The following is a 20,980-nucleotide window of genomic DNA, read 5'->3' as shown; positions in this document are numbered from 1 at the left end:
TTACAGGCACAGGTATAATTTACCTTTGACGCACCTTTGGATCTTTGTCACTGTGCTGGATCTGTTGCTCTGTAGCCAAGCCTCTGCTTGACATGCAGCAAGGCCCAGGGTTAAGTCCTTGGGTCTGTATCCAGGCTAGCTGTGGTAGAGCATCTGCTTGGGAAGCAGAAGGTCCCAGGTTCAATCCCCGGCATCTCCAACTGAAAAGGGTCCAGGCAAGTAGGCGTGAAAAACCTCAGCTCGAGACCCTGGAGAGCCGCTGCCAGTCTGAGTAGACAAGACTGACTTTGATGGACCAAGGGTCTGATTCAGTAGAAGGCAGCTTCATATGTTCATAGGTTCATCAGCGCAAGAATTTTGGCCCAAGGAACACAATTCCCACCCCCATCCCCTATAGCAACCTGAAATACCTCCCCCAAATCCTACTGCCAGAAGAGGGGAAAGGCAGTAAAACTGCACTCCATGAGCAACCATCCTTTTGCCTTCTCTGGATCCAGACCCTGGCATTTCCAACCGAAAAGATCAGGCAGAAGGGGATGTGAAAGAACTCCTCCAGAGGCCACAGAGAGATGCTGACCCTATGAGGCCAAGGGCCTGGGTAAGGCGCCTTCCCGTGCTTCAAATTCCACTTCCCTGAATAGCCACAAAAAAGGGGGGAAACTGAAACAGATTAGACAAAATTGGCACTTTATTATCCGGACAAAAAAAAATATAAACCCCCACGCTGCACTGAGCAAACATAATGTATTCATAGGGAGAAGAAACCTGACACTGAAAGAAAACGGAAAGCCAAAAGAGCAGCTTTCCCCAACAAACAACTGAGTGAGTAAATAAAACAAAACAGAAATATATTCGTTGATAGCAGATATTTGGGTGGGGTCATTTTTCTGCCTGTGGTGAAAAAAACATTCGTTGAATTAGCACCTTTTATCTCTGACAGTAGATGGGGGTCCCCTCCTTTCGGTGAAATGCTCTGAGAAGATCTCCCACACAAGCTCTATTAAAATTAAGAGCATTCCTTTGCCTTTCACTGAGAGAGAGAAATAGGGGTGTGAGGAAGGGAGAGGCAGAAAGACAGAAGCCAGCCAACAGCAGTCCAAGAGGCCCAGTTTTGTCTTGCTTGCCTTAAGGTAGGTTGTCGATCGAGGTCGCCCAACTAAAAATGGTGAGGCTCAGATGGATGGATCAGCCATCGCAGGCTTTGGAATGAAGTCCGTGGGATCTGTTGGCATGACACCGAATGACCAACCATCCTGTCGAGCACAAATCTTGTCTGGGACAGAGCGGGGCAAGCCACCAAAAGGGGCCAATGCTTAGAAAATGCTGAGTCTGGACTGCTGACCATCCGAAGGGGAAAGGCCACTCTCCATCTGTGAGGTCAACAGGCAATTTTGGTATTGATAGCGTGTGATCTGCATTAAAAAAGGAGAGAGAAGAGATGCCACGCACTGCCAGGCTAGGAATAATCAGGGAGTGACACACCCCCTCACCCAGCCTTTAACTTTATATAGCTAATTCTTGGCCAATGTTCCCTCTAAGCTGCAGAGTCTTGTGGGCAAAAATTGTACTTTGTGAGCTATGTCATGGGTGCTGGGGACCCTTCAGAGGAAGTTGAGTCTGATGCGGAAACTGTGCCCCTGCCACCTGCACCAGTGCCCCTGCCTCCTGCTGGAGAAGATCCCAGCCCCCCTGCCTCGCCCTCTCGGGTGGCTCGTGTACGTGACCGCCTCCGGCAGGACCTCAGGGATCGGAGGAGGGCGGCACGCTCACAAGCAAGACGCTCCCTGAGCCCTGAGTTCTGAGAGGATTCTGGCCCTTCTAAGAGCAAGGATGCTTGAGCGGTAACAGGATCCTGGCTGCCTCCCTGAGCCAGCAATTAGCCCAAACAGGCAACAGCCAGCAGAGGGCTATATAGCTGTGGGCTTTGGGAGGAGGCTTTGTGGAAGCAACTAGTCATCTCCCTGACATTCTAGCATCCACTCCGGCTTGACTTTGGTTCCTGACTCCCTGACTTTGGCTTTGGACTTCTGGACTCCCTGACCTTGGCTTCTGGACCTCAGACCTGCGATACTTCTACAGTGATTCGGATTTGGCGCCTCGGACCCTCCTGCTTACTGGCTACAGACCTCGGACTGCCTCTGGACTTTGTCTGACCCGGCCCCAGCCGTGACAAGCTACTGGCACAAATTATTGTGCTCTGGGGTCATCCTTCCTGAGCGAAGGCAAAAATGTGTGAGCTGGAGGCTAAAAATCTGTGAGCTAGCTCACACTGACTCAGCTCAGAGAAAACACTGCTCTTGGCAAGGATGGCACAGGGAGAAGCATGGCGCAGGCACTCTGGGACTGGCCGTTGTGCATGGCTTAGGCACAAAGTGAGGGATAAGAATGGGTGGCCCTCCCTACCTTCCCTCCCCTGGCTAAATTTCTTCCCACCCTCTGCTCCCTAATTCAGATGAAAAAGGTAACAAAGAAACAGGGGCTGCAGCAACACAACTTGCCTGCTGCCTGTCGGGGGAGTGCAGACTGTGGCTATACATTAGTTTCGTTCATCTGCTTGGTAAGCAGGAGGTTCAATCCCCGGCATCTCCAACTAAAAAGGGTCCAGGCAAGTAGGCGTGAAAAACCTCAGCTTGAGACCCTGGAGAGCCGCTGCCAGTCAGGGGAGGGACGGTGGCTCAGTGGTAGAGCATCTGCTTGGGAAGCAGAAGGTCCCAGGTTCAATCCCTGGCATCTCCAACTAAAACGGGTCCAGGCAAATAGGTGTGAAAAACCTCAGCTTGAGACCCTGGAGAGCCACTGCCAGTCAGGGGAGGGACAGTGACTCAGTGGCAGAGCATCTGCTTGGTAAGCAGGAGGTCCCAGGTTCAATCCCCGGCATCTCCAACTAAAAAGGGTCCAGGCAAATAGGCGTGAAAAACCTCAGCTTGAGATTCTGGAGAGCCACTGCCAGTCAGGGGAGGGACAGTGGCTCAGTGGTAGAGCATCTGCTAGGTAAGCAGAAGGTCCCAGGTTCAATCCCTGGCATCTCCAAAAAAGGGTCCAGGCAAATAGGCATGAAAAACCTCAGCTTGAGACTCTGGAGAGCCACTGCCAGTCAGGGGAGGGATGGTGGCTCAGTGGTAGAGCATCTGCTTGGTAAACAGAAGGTCCCAGGTTCAATCCCTGGAATCTCCAACTCAAAAGGGTCCAGGCAAGTAGGCATGAAAAACCTCAGCTTGAGACCCTGGAGAGCCAAAGGGAGGGATGGTGGCTCAGTGGTAGAGCATCTGCTTGGTAAGCAGAAGGTCCCAGGTTCAATCCCCGGCATCTCCAACTAAAAGGGTCTGGGCAAATAGGCATGAAAAGCCTCAACTTGAGACCCTGGAGAGCCGCTGCCAGTCTGAGAAGACAATACTGACTTTGATGGACCAAGGGTCTGATTCAGTATAAGGCAGCTTCATATGTTCATGTATACAACCTCAGCCCCTTGAGCTAAATGCATCTCAGGATGGAACACCAATATGTGGAGGGAATGACAATAAAAGATTTCGATGAGACTAAAGAGCTTCGGAGAGATGCTTTATGAAAAGGGGAATGATAGATGTGAACAGCTGCCAGGAATCCAGGTGGAAACCATGCACAGATTGATGCCAGAACAATTGCACAGGATGCTCCTGCATAGCTTTAAGACCCTTTGTGAGATTTCATGCATGCCATTTCCCCATAAAGGAATTGCAGCTAGCAGTGTTTAGGCTGAGGATGCTTTATGTACTATACATCAACGTGTCAATGATCGTAAGGAATGTTAAAGGATAATGGAACTGAACGTGCTAAGCATTGCTTTTATCATCTTAAAATTGATTTGTTTGTGATCCAGAGATCTGGGTTCAAATCCCCACCCTGCCATGGAGACTTGCTGAGTGACATTAGGCCAGTCACACACCCTTGAACTGGCCTCCATCACGGCATTGCTGCGAGGATAAAATGGAGGAGAGGGGGATGATGTAAGCTGCTTTGGATTCCCCATTGGGAAGAAAGGTGGGATATAAATGAAATAAACAAATACCACAAAAATGAGCCTCTGAAATCTCTCTGGTGAAGAAAGCGGCATGGGGGAGGGTGGAGTTTTTTATCCCCACACTGGACCCTGGTCCTGCTCTGAATTGGGGCCACTGAAGTATGTGGGAAATCAGTTCCCAGCCTCTGCCTTGCGACTCTGAGGAATAAGAACTGGATCACATTGAGTCTGAAGCTAAGGGAACCATTCTAAGCAGCTCTACTCTGATCTAATCAATGGGACTTACTCCCAGGAAAGATGTCAGCACCATAAATACAGTTCCACCCTTTGAGACTGCATCTAGAGATTCTCTGAAGTAACAGGATGGCTATCGCCAGTCCCCCGTTGCTTTGCCAAGGATCTCGTTCTCAGGCCTGTTTATGCCTTACCTTGATATATGTCAGATCAGAGAGGGCACGGACCGTGAAGTCTGCCATATACTGGAGACAGGAGGCTGGCAGAATCTGGTGGGCACTGCTGGAGCTAGCGTAGTGTACATGGTGACTCGATGAGGGCAAGCGGCTGAGATTGCCCAGGCAAGACGCACTGCGTATATCTAAAAGCAGACCCAGAACACAGTAAGTCGGGAGTTGGGCCTTCCACGTTGCTCCCTGCCTCCTCTGGAGCAACTCTGACTATCAAACAGGAGGCTTTTCGTCTCGAGTGGGCAATAGGGAGCAAGCGTTTCTCAACAAAACTAAAGATAATAGACATTATTTAAAATATGCAATTGTCGTAGTTTAGTTTAGTTTATTACAGTCTCAAGACCAGGATACAGTGTTTAAGAGACTATGATTTAGACATATTCAAAAAGGAGTGGAAGAAATTTAAAGGATATATGGAGAAAGAGCGGAATGTAAAAAGACATTGGACAATTTTTTAGTATTAAGGAGAAAAAAAAATATTGAACTTTGATTGGTTTAGTATTGAACTTAAATCTATAACTTCGGGGAAGTCAAGCATTGGAGGGAGGGGGGGGGTTGAAATATCATATGGGTTAGTATAGAAAATTTATAATTAAGTTTTGTAACCATATGTTATCAATAAGTTGTTAAAACACAAGACCAGGATACAGTGTAAACATAATTTAGAAAAGTAAAAGCAAACATAGTATACAGAAAATACGTCATTGTCATTTACCAATTCATTTAAAAAAAAAAAAAACAGCCCTCTAGTCCTACAATGGAGGAATGGCAGCCATGGGGGGTGGGGCAAGGAAAGTGCAGTGAAATTTCCCACCTGGATGCTCCACTGCCACAGTGGATGCCTCAGCAGCAATGGAAAGAGCAAGGAAACCCTTCACCACGTGGCTGCACCTTTATTCATGCACATTAAGCTATGTACACATGGGTAGATTCTGAGTCACCTTAAAAGAACGTCTCCTTTGCAAAGCAACCAGAATGATTATTCATAGGGTAAAGTTGGGGTGGTGGGGGGGGACTGAGGATTGATTTGTGTTGCTACTTATTCACTCTTAAAATTGTTAGAGCATTAGTTCTGCTACCTGTTCACACCCAGAGTAATCTCTCTCTCTCATCCACAAGCCAATGAATAGTCTGCCTGTTTTTTTTAAGTATCAGAAGCCAGGGCTGCTGGATGAGACCCCCAAATCTAGGCGGCCTCCAGTGTCCTTTTAGGAAGTCTTTGTAACCTCGGCAGAGGAAAAGGAAGGTCTTCAATGCACCCTGTATCCTTTCTCTCCCACACTGGGTTTCTCCACAAGCCTAGCTGCTAGGGCCCTATACATCCAGGAGGTCCCAGGGAAATCCCATGGGAGAGCGTATTCCCATGAGATTTGGGACAGGGTGTGGTTTCATCCTTCACAGGGGAATTCCTGTGGGCATCTTCTGGGCCAGCTGGCCCACTGATAACAGGCCCAGCTAGCCGGGGTGACTCCTTAAAGCAGCCACAAGGCTTTATTGGCACTGCTGGCCGACAAAGCTCTGTTGCTGTTCCAGGACCACCAGTTTCTCCTTGGAGACCAGCAGGGACAGAACCACATCCCTGAACCTGCCGAGTGACAAGGAGTTGCTTCCCCATCAGCTGGCCTTGGTAAGAGCCCCAGACGTAAAGTTGTCAAAAAGGGGGAGGGGAGCCAGCCATTCAGTGGCACAGCAGGGAATCTGGTGGCTGTGAGGAGCTGATGGGAAAAAGAAAAGCACCCAGTGAAGGGGGGGGGAGGCCTTGGAGAATACACACCTTCACAACAGGTGCGTTAATATGTTTGGACTGTGCTCTTCCCAAGGAGGTAGGAGAGATCCGGTTTGGAAAAGAGTCCACTGAGGCCATGTAAAGGATAACTGGAGCACAATCAGAGCATGATGTTGTATGGATCATCTTTTTTTTAAAAAAGTGTTCCACTTTGCAAGCCAAAGCAGAGAAGAATCTGCATGTGGAGGCAGCCATTGGTGCTTTCTGCCTACAGTCGGGGTGTCAAACATGCGGCCCGGGGGCCAAAACAGCCCCCCCCCCCCCCGAGGGCTCCTATCAGGCTTCAAGCAACTCACTGTTGTCGACTTCCTTCGCCCTCTCTTGCTTCCTTCTGCATCACAACGTGCTTTGCCAGGCTTGCTCAGTCACGCAGGAGCAACAGAGCGAAGCTCTTCCCTTGGGGAGGAAGTGTTAGCATTGCCAGGCTCTCTCAATTGCACAGCAGAGCTACTGAAACAAGCTTGTCTTCCTTCGGTTGGCTGAGGCGGAACAAGCCAATGAGGTGGATTAGGCTGAGTGTATGCGCTTGTGTCCTTTATAAAGTTCATCTCTCCCCTACCTGGCATTACATTTTATGACACAGATGGCCCGGCCTGACAAGGTCTCATTTATGTCAGATCCGTCTGTCATAACAAATAAATTTGACACCCCTGGCCTAGATAATCTGTAAACTGCCTCCAAGTAAAACCACTAGAGGGCACCAGATCTCATATTTCAATATAGGGATTGGTCTTCCCTATAACTCATGATAGCATCGATAGAAGATATTGGAAGAAGAAGATATTGGATTTATATCCCGCCCTCCACTCCGAAGAGTCTCAGAGCGGCTCACAATCTCCTTTACCTTCCTCCCCCACAACAGACACCCTGTGAGGTGGGTGGGGCTGGAGAGGGCTCTCACAGCAGCTGCCCTTTCAAGGACAACTTCTGCCAGAGCTATGGCTGACCCAAAGCCATTCCAGCAGGGGCAAGTGGAGGAGTGGGGAATCAAACCCGGTTCTCCCAGATAAGAGTCCGCACACTTAACCTCTACACCAAACTGGCTCTCTACTACACCAAACTGGCTCTCTTGTCACTATGCTTGTGCTTACACCGGTTTCTATTGGTTTTCCTCTCTGTTACTACCATATTCCTTTTCTTCTTATGGGGATTGATCTAAAAATGTTACCAAATATTTGCTTCTCCTCTAAAGGTTTCCAAACCAAAGCCCATTAGTAATTATAACAAGAAAAACAAACTTGGTAAAAGCTGTCTACCTTTACAAGGGCTTCTACAAAGTTCATGTATCTGTGAAATGCACTTTGCAAAACCTAACTTGTTCAAATATACCAGATCACTTCCGAAGGCCTTGTCTTCTTTTCCGGGAGTTTTAAAACAATACGTTTTTGATAAAGGTGAGCTCCTAGCAAAACTACAGACCTCCTTACAAGACCTCAGCTCTTCGGCAAGAAAAACATGCTAGAGGATGTGGAGGGGGGAATAGCGTCAACTCACTCTTCTATAAGAACGTAAGAAGATAAGAGAAGCCATGTTGGATCAGGCCAACGGCCCATCCAGTCCAACACTCTGTGTCACATAAGAACATAAGAGAAGCCATGTTGGATCAGGGCAGTGGCCCATCCAGTCCAACACTCTGTGTCGCATGAGAACATAAGAGAAGCCATGTTGGATCAGGCCAATGGCTCATCCAGTCCCTGTGTCACATAAGAACATAAGAGAAGCCATGTTGGATCAGGCCAATGGCCCATCCAGTCCAACACTCTGTGTCACATAAGAACATAAGAGAAGCCATGTTGGATCAGGCCAGTGGCCCATCCAGTCCAACACTCTGTGTCGCATGAGAACATAAGAGAAGCCATGTTGGATCAGGCCAACGACCCATCCAGTCCAACACTCTGTGTCACACAGTGGCAAAAAAATTTATATACACACACACACTGTGGCTAATAGCCACTGATGGACCTGTGCTCCATATTTTTATCTAAACCCCTCTTGAAGGTGGCTATGCTTGTGGCCGCCACCACCTCCTGCGGCAGCGAATTCCACATGTTAATCACCCTTTGGGTGAAGAAGTACTCCCTTTTATCCGTTTTAACCTGTCTGCTCAGCAATTTCATCGAATGCCCACGAGTTCTTGTACTTCTATCTCAGGCATGGCCTTAAAATATTTTCTGTACGCTCCAGGTGAAACTGTCCGGTCCCCCCTGGCCATCAGTGGGGAATGAGAGGGAAGGATTGCCAGATCAAGCTTGGGAAACTCCTGGAGATTCGGAGGTGGAGCCTGAGGAGGAGAGGTACCTCAATGGGGTACGATGCCACAGAGTCCACCCTTCAAAACATCCCTTTTCTCCAGAGGAGCAGATCTCTGTAGTCTGAAGATGAGCTGTAATTCTGGGGGATCCAGAGGTCCCATGTGGAGACTGGCATCCCTTTTGCCAAAAATGAAACTGACAAGAAAAGGAACAACTTGCAAATTGGCCTAGTCAGGGGTTCCAGTCTTGTATAAGATTTAGAGGAGTGCTTGCAAGAAACATACGCACATCGAAACACACACCTTTTGTTTAGATTATATTAATATATATTGTGAGAGCCAGTTTGGGATAACAACCGAAGCATCGGAGTAGGACATGGCCCCCCAACTTTTTGGATCTTGCAGGCACCTCTGGAATTCTGACACAGCAGGGCCCACATAACTCCTAAATGGCTGCCCTGCAATGGCTCCATCAGACGCAAAATGCCGGCTGCGGCTTAACTCCATTCACATCAGTGAAGATCCTGGTGCCGTAATGGCAACTGCTGCCGATGCAACATTGTTCTTTTAAAAAGCTGCACCACCAAGCCAATCTCCCTCGGCCCATCGGAAGCCTCACTGGCAAAAGCTCCGCCTGGCTCTGACCATTTTCTAGAAACACTAAGCCAGCACCAGGAAACCTGTCGGCAAGCACTATGGCGCCCAAGGGAACCATGGTGGGGACCTCCGGACTAGGATCTTGGAGACCTAGATCCTGGCAAGAAAGACTGGTTACAGTCCTGAGTCCGTTAGATGCCCTGTGAGATGTCCTTAGTCCTTATACATGTGCTACGCATTTGAAATATGCAATTGGGTTGCCAAGTCCAACTCAGGAAATATCTGGGGACTTTGGGAGTGGAGCCAGGAGACTTTGGGAGTGGAGCCAGGAGACTTTGGGAGTGGAGCCAGGAGACTTTGGGAGTGGAGCCAGGAGACTTTGGGGGTGGAGCCAGGAGACTTTGGGGGTGGAGCCAGGAGACCTTGGGGGTGGAGCCAGGAGACTTTGGGGGTGGAGCCAGGAGCAAAGTTGTGATAAGCACAACTGAACTCTGAAGGGAGTTCTGGCCATCGCATTTAAAGGGTGCAGAACACTCCCTTCTAAGCTACTTTCCCTTTTTCTCAGGATGCCTGACGTCTGAGTAAACAAGCTGCGTGAGCAAGGCCCCTTTCTTGCTGTCATCCAAGGTTGCCAGCTGTGGCTTGGGAAACTGCTAGAGATTTGGGGGCCCAGCCTGGGGAAGCTGAAGTCTGAGAAGGGGCGGGTGCTCAGCAGGGATGTGATGTCACAGAGGCCACCCTCCAAAACTGCCATTTTCTCCAGGAGGATCTTATATCTGTCACCTGGAGATCTGCTATAAATTCTGGAAACCCGTCAGGTGTCACTTGCAAGTTGGTCACACAGCCACACTGACGTTCTGCTCCTGTTAGGGGGCAAGGGCTAACAATCAATTGGGAGAGGAATGAGGGCTTCAGCTGACCTGTTGAGTCATATCGACTCAGGGCCATTACTCCAAAGTAGGAGAAGGGTCCGTTCTCAAACTTCATGTTTTCCTGACAAGCTTCTACCTCCACTCTCCCCTGTAAAAGAGAGACATGTTAGGATCTTCGACGCCTGCTCAGCTCCCCCCCCCCCCAAAAAAAAGATCAACTGCAGCTGCTTCCACGTGGGAATGGGGGAGTAGTGCTCAGGTTTCCTTTCCCCTCTCTTCACATCCACCACTTCCCCTCTTTCTTGTGCCACCAGAGGGCCCAATATCATTGTCCCTTCCTCCATTCTGTTCTGACAACAACAACCCTGTGAAGTAGGCTAGGGTGAAAGACTGGCTCAAGGTGACCTAGAAAACTTCTGCAGCAGCAGGGGGATTTGAGCCTGGGTCTCCCAGTACTATATCACATTGGCCACCCTGCTGGAAATCACCTCTCTCATTGTCTTTAAAGAAGAGGTAGATGGCAGGGGCTGGTGTGGTCAAGAGGAGAAGGAATCAACGCAGTCCCTGCAGAGGGATTTTTTTTTTCTACCAACCCACTCATGCTGCACCCAATGAGTACAGATTTCTTAAATGTCATGGCCAAGGTATAATGTGCCATTCCTGGGAAGAGTTTTATGGTGCAAACCGTCACATATTGGACAGGTTCCCAGTAGTGGGCTCCATGGCTGCACCACAGAGCATCTGATGGCTAAAAGTCTCAGCTTTGTTCCCAGAATGTTGTGTCTTGCCATTAAATCCGGAAGTACTGCACAGCGACGTGGCAGAGGTGACCAGAGGAAGTCCCCTGGTCACTGGGTGTAGCGCGCGAAAGTACTCCGCCAATTAAGATCTGTGGCGGGAAGTTTGACTGGCCAGGATTGGACTGGGCCAGTTGGGGGGCTGTTCCGGGTATTGTATATAAAGCGGGGCCCGGCCCGCGTTTCGCCCTCTTGTGATGTACCAGCTAATAAAGTATGTTGCCTTCAACACGTCTCGTCATCGAGTACATTACACAGAGCCTCCAGTTTCCTCTGCCAATAGGACGGGGCAGAGCGAGCTTTGTGCTACCTGCAAGATGAGAATGAAGTAATCGGCAGCCTTGTCCCGCTGGTACAAATAGTGCTGGGGGGCCTTCTTGTTCTCCTCATCAAACTTGAGTTCACAGATGACATCACGGTATTTCAGGAGACGCAGCAGATACTTCTCTGGGATGACGGAAGGAGAGAATGGAGCCACCGCTGCACGCCAGGGAGGGATCACAGAGTTAGGGTGGAGTGCCAGCTAGAGTTTTGTTTTTGTTTGTTTTAGGGGGAGTCACATTCAGCCTTGGGAAGAGCTCTGGAGACCTCCAAAGTTTGCACACTATTTTGTGGCTTTCTCAGTAGTGGCAACCTGTTCGTTAAACACTTTCCCAGGCACTTACTAGGTTTATATGAACATATGAAGCTGCCTTATACTGAATCAGACCCTTGGTCCATCAAAGTCAGTATTGTCTTCTCAGACTGGCAGCGGCTCTCCAGGGTCTTAAGCTGAGGTTTTTCACGCCTATTTGCCTGGACCCTTTTTAGTTGGAGATGCCGGGGATTGAACCTGGGACCTTCTGCTTCCCAAGCAGATGCTCTACAACTGAACCACCATCCCTCCTACATATGAAGCTGCCTTATACTGAACCAGACCCTTGGTCCATCAAAGTCAGTATTGTCTTCTCAGACTGGCAGCGGCTCTCCAGGGTCTCAAGCTGAGGTTTTTCACACCTATTTGCCTGGACCCTTTTTTGGAGATGCCGGGGATTGAACCTGGGACTTTCTGCTTACCAAGCAGATGCTCTACCACTGAGCCACCGTCCTTCCCCTAAATGGCAAGGGCTGGTGTGGTCAAGAGAAGGAATCAACGCAGTCCCTGCAGAGGGATTTCCAATCCCCAGGTCCCAGTGAGGGATCCCCTGGTTTTGCAGGCTCCTTCCCACACCCAGTCAGCTGGCCAGCAGGGGAAGCCCAGCTCCAACAGCTACCATGTGCCTTTCCACTTCAGAAGGCAAAAGAAGTTTGGAAACTACTTGCTTTATAGAAGGTGTGTGTGCCTTTAAATCTGTAGGAGCCATGCTGAATGAGGGTGGGGTGAGCTGGCAGAACAACATGGCTGCTCCCAGTGACCTGCTAGGAAGGAAGGAAAACCAGCACAACAAAGGGAGGGTTTGTTTTACATTCCTTTCAGAAGTCGTTTGCACGGTAAAATAGAGAGTAAAGAATAAACAAGAGCCTTTAGTTTCCCTGTGTTAGTCTGAAGAACTTGGTTGAATATACAGCAGATGGTTACATTCAACAACTCTGTGAGTAAATTGCCCCAGTAGGATCACAAAAGTGTGGAATTGCAAACTCTTTATTTTGGCTACTGTGGGGGGGGGGGGAGTGTAACTGCTGGGGGTGAGGAAATTAAAACTATATTCAGGAGAACTGCACTGCTGTCTTTTTATTTATTTATTTATTTATTGTAGGGAATGTGAAGGTCTCCTGGCTCCACTCCAAAAATCCCCAGATATTTTCTAAGTTAGACTTGGCAACCCTAACATTTTCTGTGTTGCCTATCCCTGGCGTGACGTGTACAAAATGCAATTGATACACCATGCATCTCCTGATGAAAGTAGATTTGACTCTTCCAAAAGCTCATACCCTCCAAAATCCTGTTGGTTTCTAAGGTGCTACTGGACTCAAATCTAGCTGTTCCATAAGTCTCTCCTCCCAAAGATAAATGCTGCAACAGGAATGTCTCATGTCTTAGGGCAGGGAAACAGAAGCATAGTCAGGATTTTAAAAGTCAAGGGGCACCATTTCCCATCCACTGTGAGGCTTCTCAGAAGCTTTCTGGGGTAGGGGCAAAAGCTGGAGGCTCCGAAAGTGGCCAAGTCGAGGCAGCCGACCCTAAAACTTTGGAGTCAAGAAGGCACTGCACCTTGCATACAAGCACCTACCTCTTGCCCACTAGGGTTGCCAAGTCCAATTCAAGAAATATCTGGGGACTTTAGGGGCGGAGCCAGGAGACATTGGGGGTGGAGCCAGGAACAAGGGTGTGACAAGCATAATTGCACTCCAAGGGAGTTCTGGCCATCACATTTAAAGGGGCAGCACACCTTTTCAAATGCCTTTCTTCCATAGGAAATAATGAAGGATAGGGGCACCTTCTTTTGGGGCTCACAGAATTGGACCCCCTGGTCCAATCGTTTTGAAACTTGGGGGGTATTTTGGGGAGAGGAACTAGATGCTATACTAAAAATCTGGTGCCTCTGCCTCAAAAAATAGCCCCCCCAAAGCCCCCAATACCCGCGGATCAATTCCCCATTATTCCCTGTGGGAATCGTTCTCCATAGAGAATAATAGAGTGCCCAGTAGACATTTCCCTCCCCCCATGCTTTCTAAAGCGGGGGGAGGGCCTCTAAACCAGGGAATCCCCTGTCCCCTCCCTCTCTCACACACTTGCAAATATTTACTGGGTCTTGTTCCTGCAGGACTTTACTTGCTCTGAAAACGAAAGCAAAAGAAAGGGAGGGGCTGTTCTCCAAAGAAACTGTTACTGACCCTTTCCCATTAAGCCCTTTCTGTTTCCTGCTTCCTGCTCAGCCTTAAAGGTACACATTTTAAAAACGGACCTGTTTGCAGGTTTCTAAACCTGCAGGAGCTCCAAAACTACATGATGACTGTGGGGGCGGGGCTTCCCCACTGGCCAGCTGGCTGGGGGCGGGGAGAAGCCTGTCAAAACAGGGGATCCCCCGCTGGGACCTGGGGATTGGGAAGCCTATTGCCCACCCAGGCACTTTGCAGCCAAAAGCTCCATCTGTTCCTCCCCCCACCCCCCCGCCAGCCCATTCCATGAGGCTTCCTCCACCACCTTCTGCTTCCCTGTCTCCCTCTTTTCCACCTGCTGCTTTTGCATATGCAATGTACTGTGCCTTGCTCAGCTCTCCCAGCTCTGACTGTCGCTGATGGCACTTTGCAGGTTCAGCCACGGCAAAAGAAAAAAAGCAGGGTGCACCACGGAGGGCCCCCTGGAAGTCGGGGACAGTGCCTGCATAGCCCTCCCACGCACACACTCCATGGCTCTGAGTCTGTGGGCAGGGGTCATTTTGTAGAAAAATAGGTGCTGGAGCTCATTAGCATAACTCATTAGCATATGCTGCCCGCCCCCCCCCCAGCCAAAAGCAACCCTATGCAAGAAAGGAGAGCCCTGGGTGAGTGAGGCCTGCATGGGCTGACTAGAGGTGCACCCAGTCCAAGCAGGCTTCGCTCCCCCCTCCACAGTCAAAAGGCCAGCAAGCCATCACCACCCACAATCACATAAGAAGTGGGAAAAGGGTGGTGTGGGCTTCTCCAGGGGTTAATGAGGGCTGCTGGAGGCATGGCAAAGCTCCTGGTGGCTGGCTGGCTGCCTGCTCGTCTAATCCACAGGTTGTTATGCAGCTGCACCTACTAGTCAAAGCAGATTGGGAGGAAGGGGAGGTGGAGCTGCACTCCTGTGAGCTCCTTTTGAATTCAAGGCCTGCCTGTGGGGAAAGTGCAAAAGCAGAACACAACCAAGTGCTTCCACCAAACTTCCATTGCGGTTGCCTTCTCCCTTTCTCCTCTGTCTTGGCTCTCATGATTCAGTAGGCTTCCCAACCCTCCCGCCCTGGCGGGGGGCCCCAGAATTTACAGCCTCTTCCCCCGCTCTCCAAAAAAAATGGAAGCGGGGGGAGGGGGGGAAACGGCGCCAAGGAGCGTGGCGAGCCGCCCCATCTCGGAGGAGCAGCTAAGGTGAACCAGAGAAGAGGCGGCAGCAGTGCAGCGGCATTGCCCGCTCCGCTCCGCCTCTGAGGTAAAATCAGAGAAGGGGAGGGAGGAGGCAGGCCAGGAGCGTGGCGAGCTGCGAATCTGGGTCCTTCTAGGACCCGGACTCGCGGCTCGCCACGCTTCTGGCCTGCCTCCACCCTCCCCTTCTCTGATTTCACCTCAGAGGCGGAGCGGAGCGGGCGACGCCGCTGCGCTGCCGCCTCTTCTCCGCTTCACCGTAGCTGCTCCTCCGAGATGGGCTCAGCCTGAGCCCATCTCGGAGGACCAGTTACGGTGAAGCGGAGAAGAGGCGGCAGCGCAGCGGCGTCGCCCGCTCCGCTCCTGAGGTGAAATCAGAGAAGGGGAGGGTGGAGGGAAGGAAGACATTTAAAAAGGTGTGCCGTCCCTTGAAATGCGATGGCCAAAACTCCCGTTGGGCTTCAGTGATGCTTGTCACACCCTTGCTCCTAGTTCCACCCCAGTGTCTCCTGGCTCCACCCCCAAAGTCCCCAGAGATTTCTTGAATTGGACTTGGCAACCCTATGATTCAGATTTGGACAAATCTTTCTCTAGCCAGGTATTAAAAGCTAAGCCAGCCGCTGGTAAACACAAAAGGTGGTAAAGCAAAGGCCTCTTCCCTACACGTTGCTATTTTAATGTGAAATCAGGTTCTGAGTTCTCAGCTGTAGATAACAGGGCCCGTTCATGTCAAATTGTGCTAGGGTTGCCAATCCCCAGGTGGGGGCAGGGGATCCTCCGGTTTGGAGGCCCTCCCCCCGCTTCAGGGTCGTCAGAAAGCAGGGGGGAGGGGAGGGAAATCTCTGCTGGGTACTCTATTATTCCCTATGGAGATTTATTCCCATAGAAAATCATGGAGAATTGATCCGCGGGGCTCTGGGGGAGCTGTTTTTGGGGGTAGAGGCACCAAATTTTCAGTATAGCATCTAGTGCCTCTCCCCAAAATACCCCCCAAGTTTCAAAAAGATTGGACCAGGGGGTCCAATTCTATGAGCCCCAAAAGAAGGTGCCCCTATCCATTATTTCCTATGGGAGGAAGGCATTGAAAAGGTGTGTCGTCCCTTTAAATGTGATGGCCAGAACTCCCTTTGGAGTTCAATTATGCTTGTCACAGCCTTGATCTTGGCTCTACCCCTAATGTCTCCTGGCTTCATCCCCAAAATCTCCTGGCTCCACCCCCAAAGTCTCCTGGCTCCACCCCCAAAGTCCCCAGATATTTCTTGAATTGGACTTGGCAACCCTAAATTGTGCCTGACATACATGTGTCCAGACTACATGGCTGCAGGGGGTGCTAATGGAAGGAGGTGCTCATTCCAGAGAGAACAATGCATGTGACCTGAGTTCACTGGAGGAAGGATAAAGAACGGGGCGGCCAAAGGTGCCAAGGGAAGGTCCTCCCTCCCCAGCTCATTCACCACTTCCCTGTTTCTGTTTCCTAAGAGACTTGTTTCTTTTAAAGCTGCCAGGACACTTCACAGCAACTCATGTTCATGCTGTAAGCCCAGTTTGAGGCACTTGCCTTGTGTTACAAGGTGCACAAAGTGTCTCTGCCATGCCAGGTGACCCTTCCCCCAAGGTGAGGACTCTGACCTGTGGAAAGAAAGCGATGTGCAGCCAAGAGTAGCTGCGGAGAGATCCTGACTCTGGTTTCACTGTCATTACCCTTGAAGGCAGAGAAGTCCTTTCTCCTCCAGTTGCTGACTTGTCTCTTGGTGCGGTTGTCAGCTGTGATGAAAGAGGATGCGTTAAAGGTTGTCGCACAAAGTCCACCATGTTAAATAGGATGCTAGGAGCAGGACTATACAAAGCATCTCAACCCGACTGCTTGCAAAGTGCCATTGTGGCACATGAAAACGTAATGCAGGAAGCACAACACTCATGTGCCACTGTTTCCTAGAGAAATTACTTAAAGGAACTAACTGTAGATATCTGATTCATCCAGGATCTCTGAATTGATTATCTCTTCAATAACATCCTCCAGGGTCACCACACCAACCACTTCAGAACCTGGGTCACGCCCACTCTCAGTCTTCATCTTTCGAACAACAGCCAGATGACTTTTACCTGTAGAAAACATTTTGGTGGCATTATTGTGACAAACAGTACACCAGATTTTTTAAAAACTAACCATTTTTAGAGTAAAAATGTTATGCATGACATTCAGTAAATAACACCCTTCATTAAATCTTGATTTGAGTATACTATGCTCTTTCTTAGGATGGATTGTACGTCACTCAGATCTGAACACCTGCTTTCCTTCTAGAAGCTCGCGGTAATGTACGTGGCTTTCTCCTCCCCCCTTTTCATCTTCACCATCACTTTGTGAGTTAAGTTAAGCAAAAAATGATGCGCCTAAAGTCACCTAGAGAACTTTATGGTTTGGCAAGCGTAGTCTGACTAAAATTAAAACTGTGAGCACTTTGGGAATTTTGGGAAAGAATAATGCACACCAACACGAAATGGTTGCATGTAGGAGTCTTTGGGCGTTTTCGCACTGACCTTACTCCGGAGCGACGTCCCTCTTCACTGCGCAGCGTCTGCGCGGATTTCGCACCAATTGCTCCGCAGAACCCGGAAGAGCCGCAAAGTCCCGCGGCTTTTGCGTCGCAAATATAAAGTTGGTTTTTGGCGAAAACCATTTGCGACGCAAAAGCCGTGGGACTTTGCGGCTCTTCCGGGTTCTGCGGAGCAATTGGTGCGAAATCCGCGCAGACGCTGCGCAGTGAAGAGGGACGTCGCTCCGGAGTAAGGTCAGTGCGAAAACGCCCTTTCAGTATTTTTGCTTCTTCAAGAACAGAGAGAAACTCCCATTTAAATAAATTGGAGGGAGGCTAGGTTATATACAATACGTCTCAGCCCAACTGCTCGCAAACTGCCATTGTGGCACGTGAAAACATAATGGATTCCCCCTCGCCTCCTCCACTATACATACCCATTCAATTAACTGCCCCATTATTCTGGTGTTTTATGGGCATTAAAGATTTCTGGTTTTGAAGGAGGTCTTAACATCTGGACAGGAGGAGGTCAGGGAGTGTGCATATCTCCTGGCAACTGTTGCTGTGATTTTTGAAACACTGAAAAGGACGACAATGGCAGTTCAATGGTGGAAAGAGAAGAGCAGTTGTGGCTTATACATGCCACGTTTACCTGTAAATAGGAAAAGAGCTGAGTTCACGTTCCTTACCGGTTTTGAATTCTTCCAGCACGGCATCCAGTTTGGTGTCATGCAAAACGAAATGGATTGGGTGGTTGTAAAACTTTGTGATGGTCCTGAGTGGAGTGCAGTCATCAGGATCCACAAAGGCAAGGTCCTTGATGTACAGCATATCGACAATATTAGTTCTCTCCTTGTTATAGACAGGGATGCGTGTGTAGCCACTTTCCATGATATCGCTCATTGTATCAAAGTCCAGGACTGCATCATTGCTTAACAAGAAGCAGTCGCATAATGGAGTCATGACATCCTCCACTGTCTTGGACCTCAGCTCCAGGGCACCCTGGATCATATTCAGCTCCTCCTTCAGTAGATCGCTGTAGGGCTCTGTCACCTTCAGCATCTCCATAAGCTTCTCTCGGTTGTAAACAGTGCCCATTTCCTTACCGAGCAAACAGTCCAGAATCGTGCTGATGGGATAAGAGAGCGGGAATGTCACCAGCATGACAAGCCTGGTGATAAAGAGGGTGTTGGCACCCACAGCCAAACCGTGACGGGAGCAGACAGCCTGGGGGATAATCTCTCCAAAGATGACAATGCCCAGGGTGGAGACGATGATGGAGACAGAATTGGTGTTCACCAGAGAATCAAACAAGATGGTGAGGCTGGTATTCACTAAAACATTGCCCAGAAGCAATGAGCACAGCAAATAGTTGCCCTTCTGGCGGATGGGCTGGATCTGGGTGGCATAGATCCTCTCCGTTTCTGTGCCGCAGTTCTGCACAATGCGCAGCTCCATGGGATCTAGGGCCATCAAGCCCAGATTGAGGCCACTGAACACCCCTGAAAGCCCCACAAAGATGATGATCATGGAGATATGTAGCCACAACGGCAGGAGAAGGTCCTTGTCCTCCACCACTTTGAGAAGCATATCATCAGACAGCAGCTGCTGCCACAGCTGCCCAACCTTGTCCTTTATGCACATCATATACTTCTTGCCGCGGGTGTTCTTCCGCAGCGCTTGAACTTCTATGAGTAGAACGGCAGAAGTGTTCCTTAAGTCACTGATGGAAGGTAGGATGCGCAGGTCTTGAATGTCTTTGGAGCAGCTGGTGTCAAGGCCGCTGGCACTGGCAGGGACCTCTGCAAAGTGCATCGTCTTCCCAATATGCGAGTCAATGCCCTGCCCGTAGACTCGGAGGTGAATTGTGCTTCCTTCCACCACTTCAATAGTGCCCTTTTCTAAGATGCGAGTACGCGGCTTGGTGCTTTGTTCCAGCCTCATGCCTATGATTACTGGGTCAGTGCTGGTAGGCTGCTGTAAGGGCAGAAGAAGCAAGGGTATCATCATCAGCGCTGATAGGAACCCTGCAGCCATACCTTTTCTTCCGGAATGCCTGTGCTAACGGAAACTAGGAAGGTATCCCTGCTGGTCACTTAGGAAAAGTTCTGTCTGAGCAGTCACTAGCTGCAAAGAGTGGCCTGGGGGTAACCCATGTCATAAACCTATCTCCCATGCAGACACGCCCACCATATTTGCATACATTCTATCTCGGGAGCTTAAGGAACCTCACATTTGGAATCCTCTTTAAGGAAATAGTCGATACAGTCCCTTCTGATTAGAGTTAGCCTCACATGAAGCTACCTCGGACTGAGTCAGATCCTTGATCTGCTTTAACTGGGACCGGCTTTCCACAGAAGAGGTTAAAGGTATCACCAACAACCCAGTAGCTTCACATGGAGATGTCCGGGATTGGACCCACACGCAAAACAGGCTGAGTCCGAAATAAAGCTGTGGTGTTGCATCAGACCGCTGCTCTTTTAAGGTCAGTATTGTCAAAAACTCTCAGACTAACGGATCTCCTAGCATTCCAGACTAGGTTTTTGTGCATTAAAAGCAAGGGGAGGGGATAGGCAGCGCCAGCTGGGCCAGTACGCAAATTAGGCATTTGCCTAGGGCACGGGAGGGGGGCTGCTGAATTGGGCTCCCCCTCTCCCTCTCTTGGTGCCCCAGACAAATGCCTTATTCCCCCCCCACACACACTTGTCCACCAGCTCCCCTTGGTGGCAGCACGCAGACCACCTTCCACGTGCCCCCGCCCAAGGGCATGCTCAGAGGAGCGACGCCAGCCTCCTCCTTACCCGCTTCAATGTGGGCAACGCAGTAGAGCGTTCTCGCTTAAGAGAGCACACAATGATACTTTGCTCCCCCCTCCCTTCCAGAACCATAAGGGGGGAGGAGACATCTTGTTGTACGCTCTCTTAAGAGAGAACGCTCTACTAATATGCCCGCATCGAAACGGGTAAGGAGGAGGCTGGCATTGCTCCTCTGAGCAAGCTGGGGGGGGGGCTAGGGTTCCCAATCCCCAGGTGGGGGCAAGGGATCCCCCGGTTTGGAGGCCCTCCCCCCGCTTCAGGGTCGTCAGAAAGCGGGGGGAGGGGAGGGAAATGTCTGCTGGGAACTCTATTATTCCCTACGGAGATTTATTCCCATAGAAAATAATGGAGAATTGATCTGCGGGTATCTGGGGCTCTGGGGGGGGCTGTTTTTTGGGGTAGAGGCACCAAATTTTCAGTACAGCATCTAGTCCCTCTCCCCAAAATACCCGCCAATTTTCAAAATGATTGGACCAGGGGGTCCAATTCTATGATCCCCCAAAGAAGGTGCCCCTATCCTTCATTATTTCTTATGGAAGGAAGGCATTGAAAAGGTGTGCCATCCCTTTAAATGTGATGGCCAGAACTCCCTTTGGAGTTCAATGATGCTTGTCACAGCCTTGATCTTGGCTCCACCCCCTAAGTCCCCAGATATTTCTTGAATTGGACTTGGCAACCCTAGGGGGGGGCACAGGCCAGAGAAGAAGGGGGAGAGGAAGGGAGGGTGTATGTGGGCAGATAAGAGGGGGGGCTGCACCCCCAAACAGCAGCATCACCCACAAGGTGACATAATGCAGAAGTATCACCATCACGGTGACGTCGCAAGGGGCACTGGTTTGAGGACAA

At 50.0% G+C, this 20,980-nt stretch overlaps 1 protein-coding gene across 1 annotated transcript; it reads right to left on the bottom strand.

Annotated features, from left to right (window-relative positions):
- Positions 1-879: 879 nt before the first annotated feature.
- LOC132586464 (metal transporter CNNM4-like) lies at positions 880-19,309 on the bottom strand. The gene is made up of 7 exons (XM_060258543.1): positions 18,008-19,309; positions 16,744-16,887; positions 16,414-16,548; positions 11,075-11,211; positions 9,950-10,115; positions 4,426-4,592; positions 880-891 (listed from the first exon to the last, which is right to left on the bottom strand). The coding sequence occupies exons 1-7, from the start codon at positions 19,260-19,262 to the stop codon at positions 880-882; spliced, it is 2,016 nt and encodes a 671-aa protein (XP_060114526.1). The 5' UTR covers positions 19,263-19,309.
- Between the last annotated feature and the right edge of the window lie 1,671 nt (positions 19,310-20,980).

The sequence above is a fragment of the Heteronotia binoei genome, chromosome 17 (genome assembly GCF_032191835.1).
Source record: "Heteronotia binoei isolate CCM8104 ecotype False Entrance Well chromosome 17, APGP_CSIRO_Hbin_v1, whole genome shotgun sequence".
In the NCBI taxonomy this organism is placed as follows: domain Eukaryota; kingdom Metazoa; phylum Chordata; class Lepidosauria; order Squamata; family Gekkonidae; genus Heteronotia; species Heteronotia binoei.
This window is presented reverse-complemented; position numbering and strand designations above follow the sequence as displayed.